Source organism: Stegastes partitus, unplaced genomic scaffold (assembly GCF_000690725.1).
Source record: "Stegastes partitus isolate 25-593 unplaced genomic scaffold, Stegastes_partitus-1.0.2 Scaffold1160, whole genome shotgun sequence".
NCBI lineage: Eukaryota > Metazoa > Chordata > Actinopteri > Pomacentridae > Stegastes > Stegastes partitus.
The window spans coordinates 173,410-186,850 of record NW_007578891.1 but is presented as its reverse complement, the minus strand read 5'-3'; the positions used below and the strand labels follow the sequence as shown (position 1 = coordinate 186,850).

General features: G+C 40.4%; 1 protein-coding gene across 2 annotated transcripts in view; it reads right to left on the bottom strand.

The window, feature by feature from the left end:
• Positions 1–13,441, bottom strand: part of dock4b (dedicator of cytokinesis 4b) — a 132,418-nt gene that overhangs the window by 63,107 nt on the left and 55,870 nt on the right. For both annotated transcript variants that reach the window (XM_008296880.1, XM_008296881.1), the window contains exons 9-13: positions 12,581–12,662; positions 12,338–12,398; positions 12,086–12,218; positions 10,020–10,108; positions 3,869–3,994 (exon numbers count right to left, since the gene is read on the bottom strand). In XM_008296880.1, coding sequence (XP_008295102.1) covers positions 3,869–3,994; positions 10,020–10,108; positions 12,086–12,218; positions 12,338–12,398; positions 12,581–12,662 — 491 coding nt within the window. The remainder of the gene's footprint in view (positions 1–3,868; positions 3,995–10,019; positions 10,109–12,085; positions 12,219–12,337; positions 12,399–12,580; positions 12,663–13,441) is intronic.

Sequence of the window (13,441 nt, the reverse complement as noted above, 5' to 3'; positions counted from 1 at the left end):
TCATTACATATTCGAAATAAATATCTCAATCAGTCGATCAATGCATGTGCTACAAGGTGTAAAAGATGCAAGAGTTTACCCTGGACACAGCCGATTTTAAAGTTTGACTTTCAAAATTTAAACTAAGAATTTACAAATAACTGTAAACATCATGTATCCTAAACGTCAATAAATAAATTTCCCTTAAAAATGCACTCAGCCTGATGGCTGAAGGCTAATTTCCTGCATGTTAAAACTGAGCTCATTGTCCAGGAACCTAAAAAATAAAAAAATAAAAACTCCTGTAACTCCAGCTTTCCTTTGGTCTTGTGCTACAATCTGCAAAAACATTCGGGGGAAAATAATCCCAGGAAGCAATATTCTATGGCTTCTTGTTAAAATCGCAGCTGAATGTGCAATGACTGAGCCAGGCGTGCGTTTATTTCCTTCTGCAGGGGAAGTAAAAAAATGGTGCAAAGGATGCTGGGTAGGAAAGAGGAAAGGCTTGTTCCTCCTGCAGCCAGGCTGTGGTCTGGCACAAAACACAGCCGCAGTAAGTGTGAGCACACGTGTGCTCATCATATCTCTATCACTAGGGTCAAAATTGATTTTCTGCTCTTAACGACAGTAACCATGGCAACGTGAGGCATTCTATATCCACCCATACTGTACACTTGCTTTTTTGCGCACACACACACACACACACACACACACACACAAAGAGCACAGGAGGGTTGAGACACACAGGGGCTGTTTTTAAATGTACAATGGGAAAAGGGGAAGTGGAGTGGGTGGGGGCAGAGCAGCTGGACGGAGAAAAGAAAAGAAAATGAGGAGGAGAGACATAGTCAGATACAAATCCAGAATAGGAGTAAAGGGGAGCGAGAAAGGAGAGACGTTTTCCTTTGCCCAAGGGCAGACTTACACAAGCAGAGAGGGTGAGAGCACTCAGCGTTAAGGGTTTGTAGCCAGACAAAGACAAAGAAAAAGACGGTGAACATAAATCTGTGTTAGTGAGGCGCTGAGGGGCCCAGAGTCTGCGGTTCCTCTTTATCTGTGTGACCAGACAACACACCTCACTTATTTAAGAGATGTGCTCGTCTGGAGTAAAAGAAGAAGAAAAAAAAAAAAGTCCCCTGATGCCGAGCTCTCAAAAATGAAAAAGTCAGAAAGCTAATTCCGACGCTACTCTCCTTCGCTGCTTTCCTCCTCCTGCATATGTAAATATAAACATGCACTTTTGGTGTCTCTTGTTTCATCTTACATTCAAATGGTTGTGCATTTGTTACCAAGGCAACAAGACCCCATCCAGCTCAGCCTGAGGGTCTCTGCAGGGGCTTGTGTCATTTAGAGAAGTAGCTATCTAAGTGATGCCTATCTACCTGAAACAACTTGAATATTTCATCTATCTGAGAGCACCCTAAGGTGGAATTCAAATATCACTCAACGCGTGCGATAGGTGGGGATGTCAGGTGTTGCCAAGACAACTACAGTAGATATTTTAAGGAGGTCAACATACGCAATACGAAATAGAGCGGAAGATGTTTTTTCTTTCAAGTTTACAGCCTCAAAAGGTGTCAGCTTAAATATTATCTAATAAACACAGACATCAATGCCCATTTTATGATCGCCTTCTCACACCTGCTGCCTGGCCCATCCCTCTCCAGAAACCTTATCGGACACATAAAAACTGGTGTGTTTTCTCCAGTTGTCGCAGCATTTTATGGGGAATAAACAAGGGAAGGTTTGCTTGACAATAACTGGGTCCATTTGAGTCAGCCAGCTGCAGCCTCTGTGCATGATCTTGTTTCCTCTCACAGATAAAGAAGTCATAAATTGGATGCATGTTTTTGTCGTTATCCATCTCTTAGCATTATCTCCGTAACACTCAAGATAAGTAGTTTAGAAATATATGAATAGATGAATGGATGGATTGAGGGATAAATGAGTACTTAGGCAGGTATAGAAAACATAGTAAAGTAAAACATCAGTTAATGTGACGACACTTCAGCTGATAGTTGAGTGGGATGAACAATGCAAAAATACCACTGCAAGGATGACTAATTCCTGTTTCAGACACGCATTCTGTTCCTTTAATCTGAACAGGTTGGTTTCATCACTAAAATGAGCACTCTGGTCCTGTTTCCGTAAAAGTTGTCAATCTTACCAGCTCGAACACCATAACATTTACGCATCACTCTCAACATGCCTCATAATAATAATAATAATAATAATAATAATAATGGCTATTTAGGTAGATTCACTGCCATCCAGAGTCCTACAGTGTTTATAGTAGCGTTATTGCGGCCATTCGAATTAAACGTAATGGGTTATCGAGTAGTAAACTTGTTTGCCAATATTAATTCCAAGATAGCCACAGGTATTAGTTATTGGTTCGCAGGTTGATCTCTGCATCTGACAGATAATCTTAATCTCTGTCATGGGTATTAATGACAAAAGGCCGTTATTGATGAGGATGATGAGGATTGATGAGGCTGGCACTGTTGCCTCGCAGCAAGAAGGTTGGCGGATCGCGTCCCGGTGGAGGCACCAGGATCTTTCTGTGTGGAGTTTGCATGTTCTCCCTGTGCAGCGTGGGTTCTCTGGCTTCCTCCCAAAAGTCCAAAAATATGTTGAGGTTAATTGGTGATTCTAAATTGTCCGTAGGTGTGAATGTGAGTGTGCTTGGTTGTCTGTCTCTAAGTGTAGTCCTGTGATAGACTGGTGACCTGTCCAGGGTGTCCCCTGCCTTCACCCTGAGTCAACTGGGATAGACTCCAGCCCCCCACGACCCAAGTGAGGATTAAGCGGTGTATAGATAATGGATGGATGGATGGATTGATGAGGCCAGCAATGTTACATGTCATTTGTCTGAGAATGGCTCATAATAGTCGTAAAATGATTAAATGATGACATGACTTTGTGAAATGTAATGATATGTTTCTTAATGTATACTGCTGCTACTGCTGAACCAGAATCTTAGGACAGTACATACAGTTAACGACCCATCTTGACGATCTCAAGCTGTTCCTCATTTCAGCAAAATACTGAATGTCTCACATGTTTCTTTAGTTTTCCACTCAAAATATCACAAAGACTGATCATTCTAGCAAAACTCTAAACAGGCTCTTTCACTGTCTGTAGCTTCAAATGGACTTGAGCAGCTGCTGTCTACGCCCCCTTCAGGAAGAAGACTCTCTCTGCTTCTGTCCTGTTCGGTGAAGGACTGAGCAGCACAGTTGAACATCCTGTCGCTTTTCGCTTTGTCTCTTAATGATCATTTCACATGGAAATGCAGCCAAATCAAACAATTCATGTGCATGGTGATTTTATTAGACAACATCATAAACATAAAATCTGCATTTTGGTACAGTTAGGAAATGGCTACAAAGTGACTGATTGTTAATATGGAGTCTTAATGAGCTGTATTTTAGTCACTAGTTCATACTCGTTCCGTTGTCTGACAACAGAAACAGAAAAAATATGTAAATCAGAACGACTTTGTTGGAAATTTGGGTGTATTAAAATATAGTATTTTATCCATCCAAGTCTTTAAAACACATGAAACACAATGTAAAGGGATTTTCACCATATGAGGTCTTTAAATGGACAAAAAAAAAGCAGTTATCATTTAAGATTTTTGCTAAAACACCAGAGCCTTGTAGTCATTTTGTGAAACTAGGGCTGATCAAAGTTGCTTTATAAGTCGTATTATTTGTTTGATTGTGTATTCATAACATCCAGATAAATAAATGAAGTCTTGTAGAAGTAAATTTCCTAAACTACCCCTCAGGAAGATCGGTGTGTAGAAATAATGACAGTAACATCCAGAAATGAAAGTCAAGTAGTTGGGAACACTGGACCAAAGTGATGGTGTGTGTCGTCCTACCTGGCATGATGACATCGGAGAAGCCCAGTTTCCTGGTGATGGACACGCCACGGGTGAAGAGGACCATGTATTCCCGTCTGAGCTGCTCGATGTCTCCGTGGAGGAGCTGGAGAGCCACTGCGAGGCCTAAAAATGAGATAATGAGTACATTAAAAAAAACTCTTAAATATCATATTCCCGTACACAGCCAAAGCACAGCCTTGATTTTTACTCTTTAATCCTTTACCAAAGCCACTCAATAAAAAAACTCAAAATATATCACAAGCCTTTTCCCAACACTATAAACAATCTTGTATTGGTGAGCTAAGAAAAAAGTATTCACAAGGGCACATCTCAAGTTTTATTACCGCCGTATGGACTTGCAAACCAGACAGTTACACTTGCCAACAGCAACACTTATGTGTATGGAAAGCAACCAGAAACCCACACATATATATATAAACAAAAAAAAAAATGCAAGCAGCCTGTGAGTCATCTCCAGTTCATTTTTATTAAGAGGAAATCCTACATGAAGGCCGTCGTCTCAAATCAATATCCTTACGCAATAACTCCAAATGTCAGCGGAGCTAAATTAAAGCACCGACTTGTATTTAGAGTTTAAAATGCCTCTCCTTGATGTGTCTGTGTGTATGCGTGCGCCTGTCCGTGTTCGCGGTGAGCAGAGGCAGATACATAAACAGCTAAAACAGCAAGGGAATGTGCAGGAGACAAGATGATGATGATAATTAGTATTTTGGTGGTTGTTTTTTCGGGAAAGTCGGGAGGCAGCGGTGAAATGGTTCATTAGCTGTGAGACGTTTCAGTCAATGAGAGTCAACAAAGAGACGTGACTTGTTTGCAAACCTGGTTGTGATATGCGAGACTACACCGCTGCACAAAGGCACAGAGCGGTAAAAGAGTAGTTTAGAAAAAAAGCAGATTAAAGTTTTCAAGTTGGCCAGTAAATCGCATATCAGATAGTTGCTTGTAATGCCTTCACGTCGTGCCTGTGCTTGTGATACTGTTACACAAACAAGTCGTTGCCATGCTTATATAAAGCTCACTTTAAAGGTAAAATCAGCAATTCTAATCAAATGCAATGTCGTCACGGTTTGCACAAAGCAGCAACTTCCAAGGTGGAAAAGTGAAGCCAGTTTTAAAAACTGCAGTTCCTTAAATGGCCACTTGAGGCCAGCTCCAAAAGCGAGTCCATCCCTATAGACTGCCATGTTAAAATGCCCAACTTTACAACAGAACCAAACATGTTCAAACAAACACTTTGGTCTCTATAGCTAACTTTGCCATTCATGACAAGTGTACAGAGGGTCACTGTTTATATAACTCACCACTTCAAATTGTATTAAGGTTTAAAGTTTTGCATAATTAAGGGAATGTCCACTCTGAGGATGGTCCATGTTCCAGAGACGTTTGTATTGCTCACCTTAGCTCCACTTACACTTCACCTCTTTGTACATTTCTCAGATGAGCCGGAACAGAGCAGCAGTCAGGTGCTGCCAAAATGGCCACACCTGAAGCCACCACGCTGAGCTTCAAAACCGCTGCTCAATAAACCTAAGACTTACATAGACACAGTCTATGGTTTGTACACAGCCCTGACTTAGAACGGAAAACAAAGTGGCTTGGGCCCATACATGCATCGATTATTCCAATCTGTTCTGTGCACATGCATGCTCATAATATGTAAACGTGCAAACCTTTCTCCGGAATCAGAGTCAACATTTAAGTGGGTTTGATGGCTTTTGGATACTCTTCAGCGAGTACATGAGGACAGTATATAAAGGCTAAATGCTTTCTTTCCACGTGTATTTATTTATTTGTTTAGTTATGCCACTTCATCATGAATTCTATTGTTTATTGCAGATAACAGCTACGGACAAACTCAAGATGTTTAGCTTTGGGTTTCTCACCAAGCTAGCTGTAACCTGCTCTTGTTTAACCTATTTAGAAAGTGTGGTGGTGAATTATTTATAGATTTTAACCAAAGTAGTCACGGTGAGAATCTAGTAACTGCACTGCACAAGTGTAGAAACTGTGGTTAGACTTTGGCTGCATTTGCGCAGTTACTACAAACACAACATGCTTTTTTTTGTCAATTTTAATAGCATAACATATGAATTACGTAAGGTTATATGGTAAAACTGATGTTATAAAGTAAGTCTTAACCTCTTGTTGACCAAATTTGCCATATTTTGGGCTTTGTAAGGCACCAGCAGCACAGCTCTGTACCTCTACGATGTCAGGATAACATTTCTTCACAATCTCAAAATAAAAAAAAGAACAACAACAACAACCACATCACACATACAAAGTGCGAGAGGGATGAATGAGATGCTTCAGATCGGTCTTCTGGTCTAAGTAATTCCAAAATAGCACAGAAACAGTGTGTTCATTGCAGCACAAAGGCTTGGTGGAAATTGAAAGGAGAGTCCCATTAAGTTCAGATTTCTTTTTTTCTACTCAAGCTCAATCTCCTTGCCCCTTACTGCAGATCCAGCCTTTGCTATTTATACACTCACATAAACGAACACACACAGACAGGCTCTAAAAGCTGATGCAGGGCCACAATTAGGCAAAACCAGCTTCATTGCTATTCTGCCCAGTAGATGCAGCCGAGGCCGACCAAAAAAAAAAAAACAACACCCTCAACCTTTGCTGCACTCAGCCCACCCGGCCTGCCTCTTCACAAACTCAGAAACAAACAAAAAAAAAAAGCAAAAAACTCAAAAACAAAACAGTGGAGTTGTCGCAGCCTCTTCTGTCGCTGCCTACGCTTGCATGTGGAGGTGGGAGCTGAATTGTCTACCTGACCTGACTCACACACAGAGCCAGATTCTTATGAAATCCCTTTTATGGATTTACTGGGAGCAGGTAAACAAAATCTTCTCATCAGTCTCTCAGTTTCGATCACCCAAAAAGAACCTGTGACCATGAAACGCGGGTGAAGGGAAAACAAGGTAGTCATTAGGCTACATGAGAACAAAATAACCGTCTCCACATCGGCTGTCTCCCTTCCTCTTCATTACAAAAAAAAAAAAAAAGCAGCCGGGTATGTTTTAAGGGCAGTGCATTCATCTCTCCCCTGCTAATTGGCTGCTAATAAGAGACTTCTGGAGCACTGCCAGGTCTGTTTAAAAAAGAGAACCACACAGCGAGACAACTTGCGACACACACAAGCTCGTGCAAAGATAGCATAGCGCGCACGTATATGAACACATTTACACATACCGATATCTCACGCCACTTCAAACCTGTTTTAATTGCCCTCCTGACACTAAGTGTAATAAATTGCGGTGCTTAAATTATGCATGGCGTTCCATAACTCCTGCATGAACGGTTTTAAAGGGACAAACTGGAAAGGAGACACTGACCTGCTTGGTAAAGATGAAATATTCTCTGTAGTTTTCACATTTGTTGTCGCAGCTTGGCATGCAGCTCAAGTGTTATCTATTCTGTAATGTTGCTCTGCTGCAGAATAATTGCCTTTTGGGAGGAATTGACTTTTCCAATAAGAAGGTAAAAGAAAAAAAAGAAAAAAAAGCGGGGGGGCTGCAAGTGATGTTGTGTATTTGTGTTTTGAACGTGGAATGAGCAGGGAACAAGAGAAGATTTGGAGATTAAGGAAAAGAAATTAGAGGCAGTAGGGATTTGGACTGCTTCCTGGAATATTTTGGTTATCTTCTTACTTGTTGCTGCACATGCGAGTGTACTGCTTCGCACAGTAAATGTGGAAATGATATCTGGTTGTTGCAGCCTTTGCAGAGCTATTAGCATTCGAGCAGACGTGTATGTGAGAGCGAGAGAGAGACATGTAATTAAAGAGATAGAACTTAAAAAGAGCACAACGCACGCCAAGTAAAACTGTCAAAGCTAATAAAACCATAATTAATTTACTTGGTCCAGGCAGGTGAATTGTACTCATAAGTGAAAGCTAATATCCAGAGCTCATTATCTTAAATATTAAAATTATTGCCTTTACTTTGCGATTAAAGCCTTTTTTTTTTTTTTCTTTTTCTTTCATTTTATAAGATCAATGTCAAATTTAGTTAAGTGGTGTAAATGTGATTTTGGAACAAACTGACTTGAATTATGCATGCGAGCATACTATGACAAAAGACCCGCAGCTCTCCTCTAATGCACTTTGAAAAGAGAAAGCGCTGAGGCAAATCAGGCGTTCAGCTGGATCAATGTCTTTAGCTGACAGCTACTCAATAGCTAACATCCAAGTGTTTGTGATGAAGTGCACACTGCGGCCAAAGACGGGAGTAAACTCTTTAGAATAATTCACTTACGTGTGTTTATTATGTGTGTGTTTGCGCCAGCCGAGCGTGTCTGTCAAAGCGAAGGCCTGAAGCATCGAAACGCTTACGTGATGGATACGTTTTGAGAAAATACTGTGAACTAAAGCAACATGCCGTCTCCTCTTCATGTTGTTTTGTGTGAATAATTGGTTCTGATTACAAAATCTTAAGGACGAAAATGTCACTGTTATGCAGCAGGCATCAAGCACTGCGCTGCCTAAACTCGAGAAGAACATACAGCATCTGCAGTGTCATCTGAAAAAAGGTTGTGGAGGCTGAGCAGCAACAATACAGAACATCATCTGTATGCATTATCTCTTATTGAATCTGATCACATGTGCATAGCTGTGTGCTGTCTATGATAATATAGACAGGCAGCAGGAATAAGCAGCAAATAAAGCTGATAGACTCGTAGAGGACGAACCTGATTAAGATTTAGTCCAATATGAGATAAGAAAACAGCAGGTAATAACTTTAAGAAAATAAGTAAATGGTTGTTTTATGCTCCTGTTTTAGCACCATTCCTCTGCTTTATCAGAAATTAATTCTTACTTTTATCATTTGGCAATGCAAAAGCGCTTTACATTACACGAGTCTATGGTTACGCCGACATTTAAGATTTCAGCTGGATGCTGCAGTTTTGTTATAAACCGACGTGGTGTAAAAGACGCAGCTCAGATAACGCCGGCTGTGTTAAATGGCTTTGTGTCGTTCAGTTTAATCACTGCATCCCTTCACGCTTGTGCGAGATCATTCGCGATAATTTAACATCCCGGAGTCGTGTGACTTCTCCTCAAGTAATTATTGGCGTTCCGAGGGCAGGGGGAAAAGAGGCGCTGACTCAGCAGATCAGTCTCGCAGATTCTTGACATTCTTGTAATCTCCTTTCCCCATTTCCCTGGTTTGCGGCGTGCCGATAGTCCTCAAACAATCATCAACCTTTTCTGTGGAGCACTCTCTGCGGTTTCTCCAAGAACATATAGGCAAGTGGAAGTAGACGGTGCACTTTGATAGCACACAACAAAATGAACATTTTCATTAGGAGAATAACAGCCTGCAGCAAGTTTGCAGTCACATTCACAAACACATTTATGTAAATGAGCTTTAAGACAAACTTCTGATGAACTGTTGCTGATTGCTTACAGTTGGTTGCACATTTGCCCCTTGATGTAAACAGCTGCATCCTGGCGAACACTGTTTGAATTAGGAATATGTGCTCCTGCTTCACAATCTGCAGCAAAGTTATAATAATGACGCTCATCTTATTGAAATGCATTTCTTTATCCAAAAGCTGCATCTGTATCATTCTAAACTCCATAGAAATGTAGATCTTATTGCATAACAAACCTTTTCATATGTCACATGGTTCTTCTTTGACGTCTGAAGAACTGAATGTTCTGACTCTCCACCAACCTGTTGCTATGGGAAACTGCTGATGCTGTTGTTCAGTGTGATGCGGATGCAGCTATTTATACAAACCATCTGAATGCATATGCAATGGCGGGTTTCCTGTAGACACAAGCATGTGAAGAATGATCCGCTCCCCTAAAGAGGAACTTCACTCCCACACCAGCGCTACTCAGACTGACCGGAAAGTGACTATCGCATGATAAGACACCAGTGATGCAAGAGCTGTCATCGGAGCAGAATAAAGGTGTTATGAAAGAAAAGGAACCAGAGTTTATAAAGACTGTTGAATTGGCAGCTTTGAAACACAACAAAAAGTAAATCTGTGAATGTGCTTAAGACTCAGGAGGCCAACATGTGTTACTAAATCCTCTTCTTGTCTCATGTCTCAAACTCGTTGTGTAGATGTGAGGAAGTCAAATGAATGGAACAGATGTGGTTCTTACCAGTGTTGGATCCAGACAAGTTGTATCTGGAATTGGCCTTTTTGATGATGTTCTCATGGATTTGGTACCATTCACTCTCAGTGTTACACCTGAGGGACAGAAAAACCAAAAAGAATAACCCTTGACTCATTTCTACATAAAGATAGATAAAGAGGGTGACTCACAAGGACAAATTAGTCAAAACTTAGATAATACTGAACCAACATAGGCTGAAATATTTGAATCAAATTCGTTGAATCCTACATTTCCCACAGCAAAAAGCATTTCTGCACTAGATCCTCTGTGCCTGGCAAATGCCCACTGCTTTGAAGCACCATGTCCTGATTCTGTAACACTTTCTTCTTTTTTTAATTCATTGTTTTTAGTAGTGAAAGATAAATTCAGATGCTTTACATAAGTACTAATACAGCAATGCTAAAATACTCCATTACAAGTAAAAGCCCTGCACTGAAAAAATCCTACTTGAGTAAAAAGTACATAGCAGCAACATGTAGTTAAAGTAATGCCATAGAACTACTGGTTTGGCTCCTCTGACTGATATATTATTATATATGACACCGTTATATTGCAAATACTGGAACATCAGTGTGTCAGCAGCATGTAACTGCTGCAGGTGGAGCTGGTCTGAACTACTTGATATACAGTTTTATATACAAGGTCAGCAGATAAATCTGAGGGTCATCACATAATTTATGAGAAGGAAAGTAAGTGCTGATACGCAAATCTGTTGTGAGTTTTTGGACTTTTTAAGTCAAGTTTAGAGAAATAGAAGTTTTCAGCATTTGGTGGAGCTGTTAACAATTCATGGATATCTGAAATATGAGCTGACTACACACTGCTTTTTGGAAGAAGCCAAAAAGGTTGGAAACCTCTGGTTTAATCTTTAACAATGTGTTGTATTTTAAAAACCTGTTACATTATTCATTGGGTAAACTTTTCTCCTTAAAAGTAACCACAGCTGTAAAAATAAATGTAGTGGTGTGGGAAGTATAATATTTTTCTTTGAAATGAAGTGAAAGCATATAGAAGAGGAGACACTTAAGTGAACTAGAAGTATCTCAAAATTGTACTCAAGCGCAGTACTTACTGAAACATACTTAGTTTCCTCTATTGGTTGTTTTTTAACACATGTTGATCACATCATAATTACTAGACTGGTCCTTTAAAGTCACAACATTTTAGGTAACATTTGCCTTTAATGTGTCATTACCCCACTATTGCACTGCAGCTGGTTTCTTGCAATGTATGTACTAAACACAATATGTGGGATTATTGCACTGACCCTGACTAAAAACAATACTTACTATTCATTGTCTGATTTTAAAGTCTAACTAGGGCATGCCGGGTAAAAACTAAGCCTTATTTACACTCACATCTTGTCTGGACCTAATTCTGAAAACATTCAGCTCAGAACTGTAATGCTAATCCCTCTGAAACCGCTTTGGTGCTTGCTTCAGGTGTAAAGAAAGCGGCTGCATTTTCTTGTGAGCTCAGTTTATTCGGCCAGTCAGTCTGCTCTAGCTATAATTTAGGTCAAACCTACTGTGTCAGCGGTAGCCTTTCCTGTCCCTGGGGGCATCATGTGGACTATGTTGGACCACAGTATACTTTCCCTGCTCCTGGCAGTGAATAAACCACAAAGCCTCTGAAGTGTGACAGAAAAGGTGTATTTTTTTGGCTGGAAATGTCCACATTAACACTTATGCATTATTTAGCTGAGCTGAATTGCTTTGTAGCTTCATAAAAGGGAATTCTAGCCTTGAGTTTATGACGATTGACTGATCTCTTTTTTTAAAAATGTAATGGTTGTAGGTTGGCACTTGATAGAAAAAATTAACCTGTAGTTAATTTTAACAACCTCTGACCACTAAAAGAATACTACCAGTGGTTTAGCTTAGCATAAAAAACCCTCATGCACAGTCTTGAGCTTTAGAGGTGCAGATAGTTTTGGTAAGAGAGTGACGAAGCTAATTTTCCATGAGGTTGTAGTATCCTTTAAGTATACCCTGGTACAATGTCGATGAAATGACTCTGTATTGAAATTACAGCTCTTCACAGCGACTTACGCATAAACCTTGAGCAAGTGGTCATCCTTGGAGTCAGCAGTGAGGAGATCAGCAATGCTGACAACAGCACAACCGAACGGCCGCCGGTACTGAACGCTACACAGGTTCTTCTTCTCTCCTGCTCCCATCCTCCCTGCAGACGCACAAAGACGCATCCACAGTAAGAAACAATGCTCTCATGAAAGCCCAAGAGATTTTTAAAAAAAACACGTAGAGCTCAGGAGAATAAAGAGGCAACAACATCACTCCCACCTATTCTTATGATGTGCACGACGATGTAGACATCCTTTCGTAGATCACTGCTTCCCAAATCCTGACAAACAACACAGGAAAACATACTTAAACACCAGAGCCAGTCATTGTCAACAAGCTGAAGAGGGCTGACATAGCTTTTTAGTATTCAGCATAATAGAACATGAGTTAAGTCAACTTTACATAGCTTTAAATTGCTCCCAGTCAGTCTTTTTTACACACAAAGTCATGTTCACTACTCACCACAAATAGCGTGCATTGTCTTTCTGTCTTCTCTGGCGACTTGGGCAACCCGCTCTTATTCAGCCTGACAAAGAACCTTTCACTGTACGAGAGGCGAGACAGAGAGAGGGAACACACATGGAGATGAATGAGGTCAGGACTGATGGGTGAGTGTCATAGTAAACAACTGCATCCAAGTCGCTGCTAACAGGAACAGAATAAAGATTAGAAACAATGTCAAAAATGTCAAGCGCTGAACAGTGGGCACTGGAGAAATCGCTTCAAAGTTCAAACTTCACACTAAAGCTGTCTGAAGCCTTGAAACAGAATAGGAGGTAAGGAAAAAGACAGGCTGAGAGGGAGCGGGGATAGCAGGGAGAGAGAGAAAATATACAAAGCTTGAATTACTGAACCAAATCCCAAACACCGAATGTCTGTAAAATATCTGACAACAAGCACATTCATTCGAGGCTCCTCCATGGCTGAATGAAAATGCTTTGTTGCATATTACAGATTCTCTCTGACACTTTTTAGCCCAAGTACTGGACTGTCATCATCATCAAAATTGAGATGGGTTACAACACAACACCCTCAATCATATAACTGCCAAGCTGGTTGTCATAAATCTTCTGGCTGTGACAGGCGTGGACTGAGCGAGGTGAATATGGACGGAAAAAGAAAAAATGAACCTGGTGAGAGCTGGTGAATGTCAAAGATATGCCACCATGTGATTTATAATATGAAATATACATAAATAGCAATTCTATGAGTCACAAATGTAACTGCTTCTCTGCTGCTGCATTTTTTTTTGTTCTTTACAAGGAAAAACAGAGCAACGAATGAGAAACAAAATATCTTGTTATTGCCATATATGTAAACTTT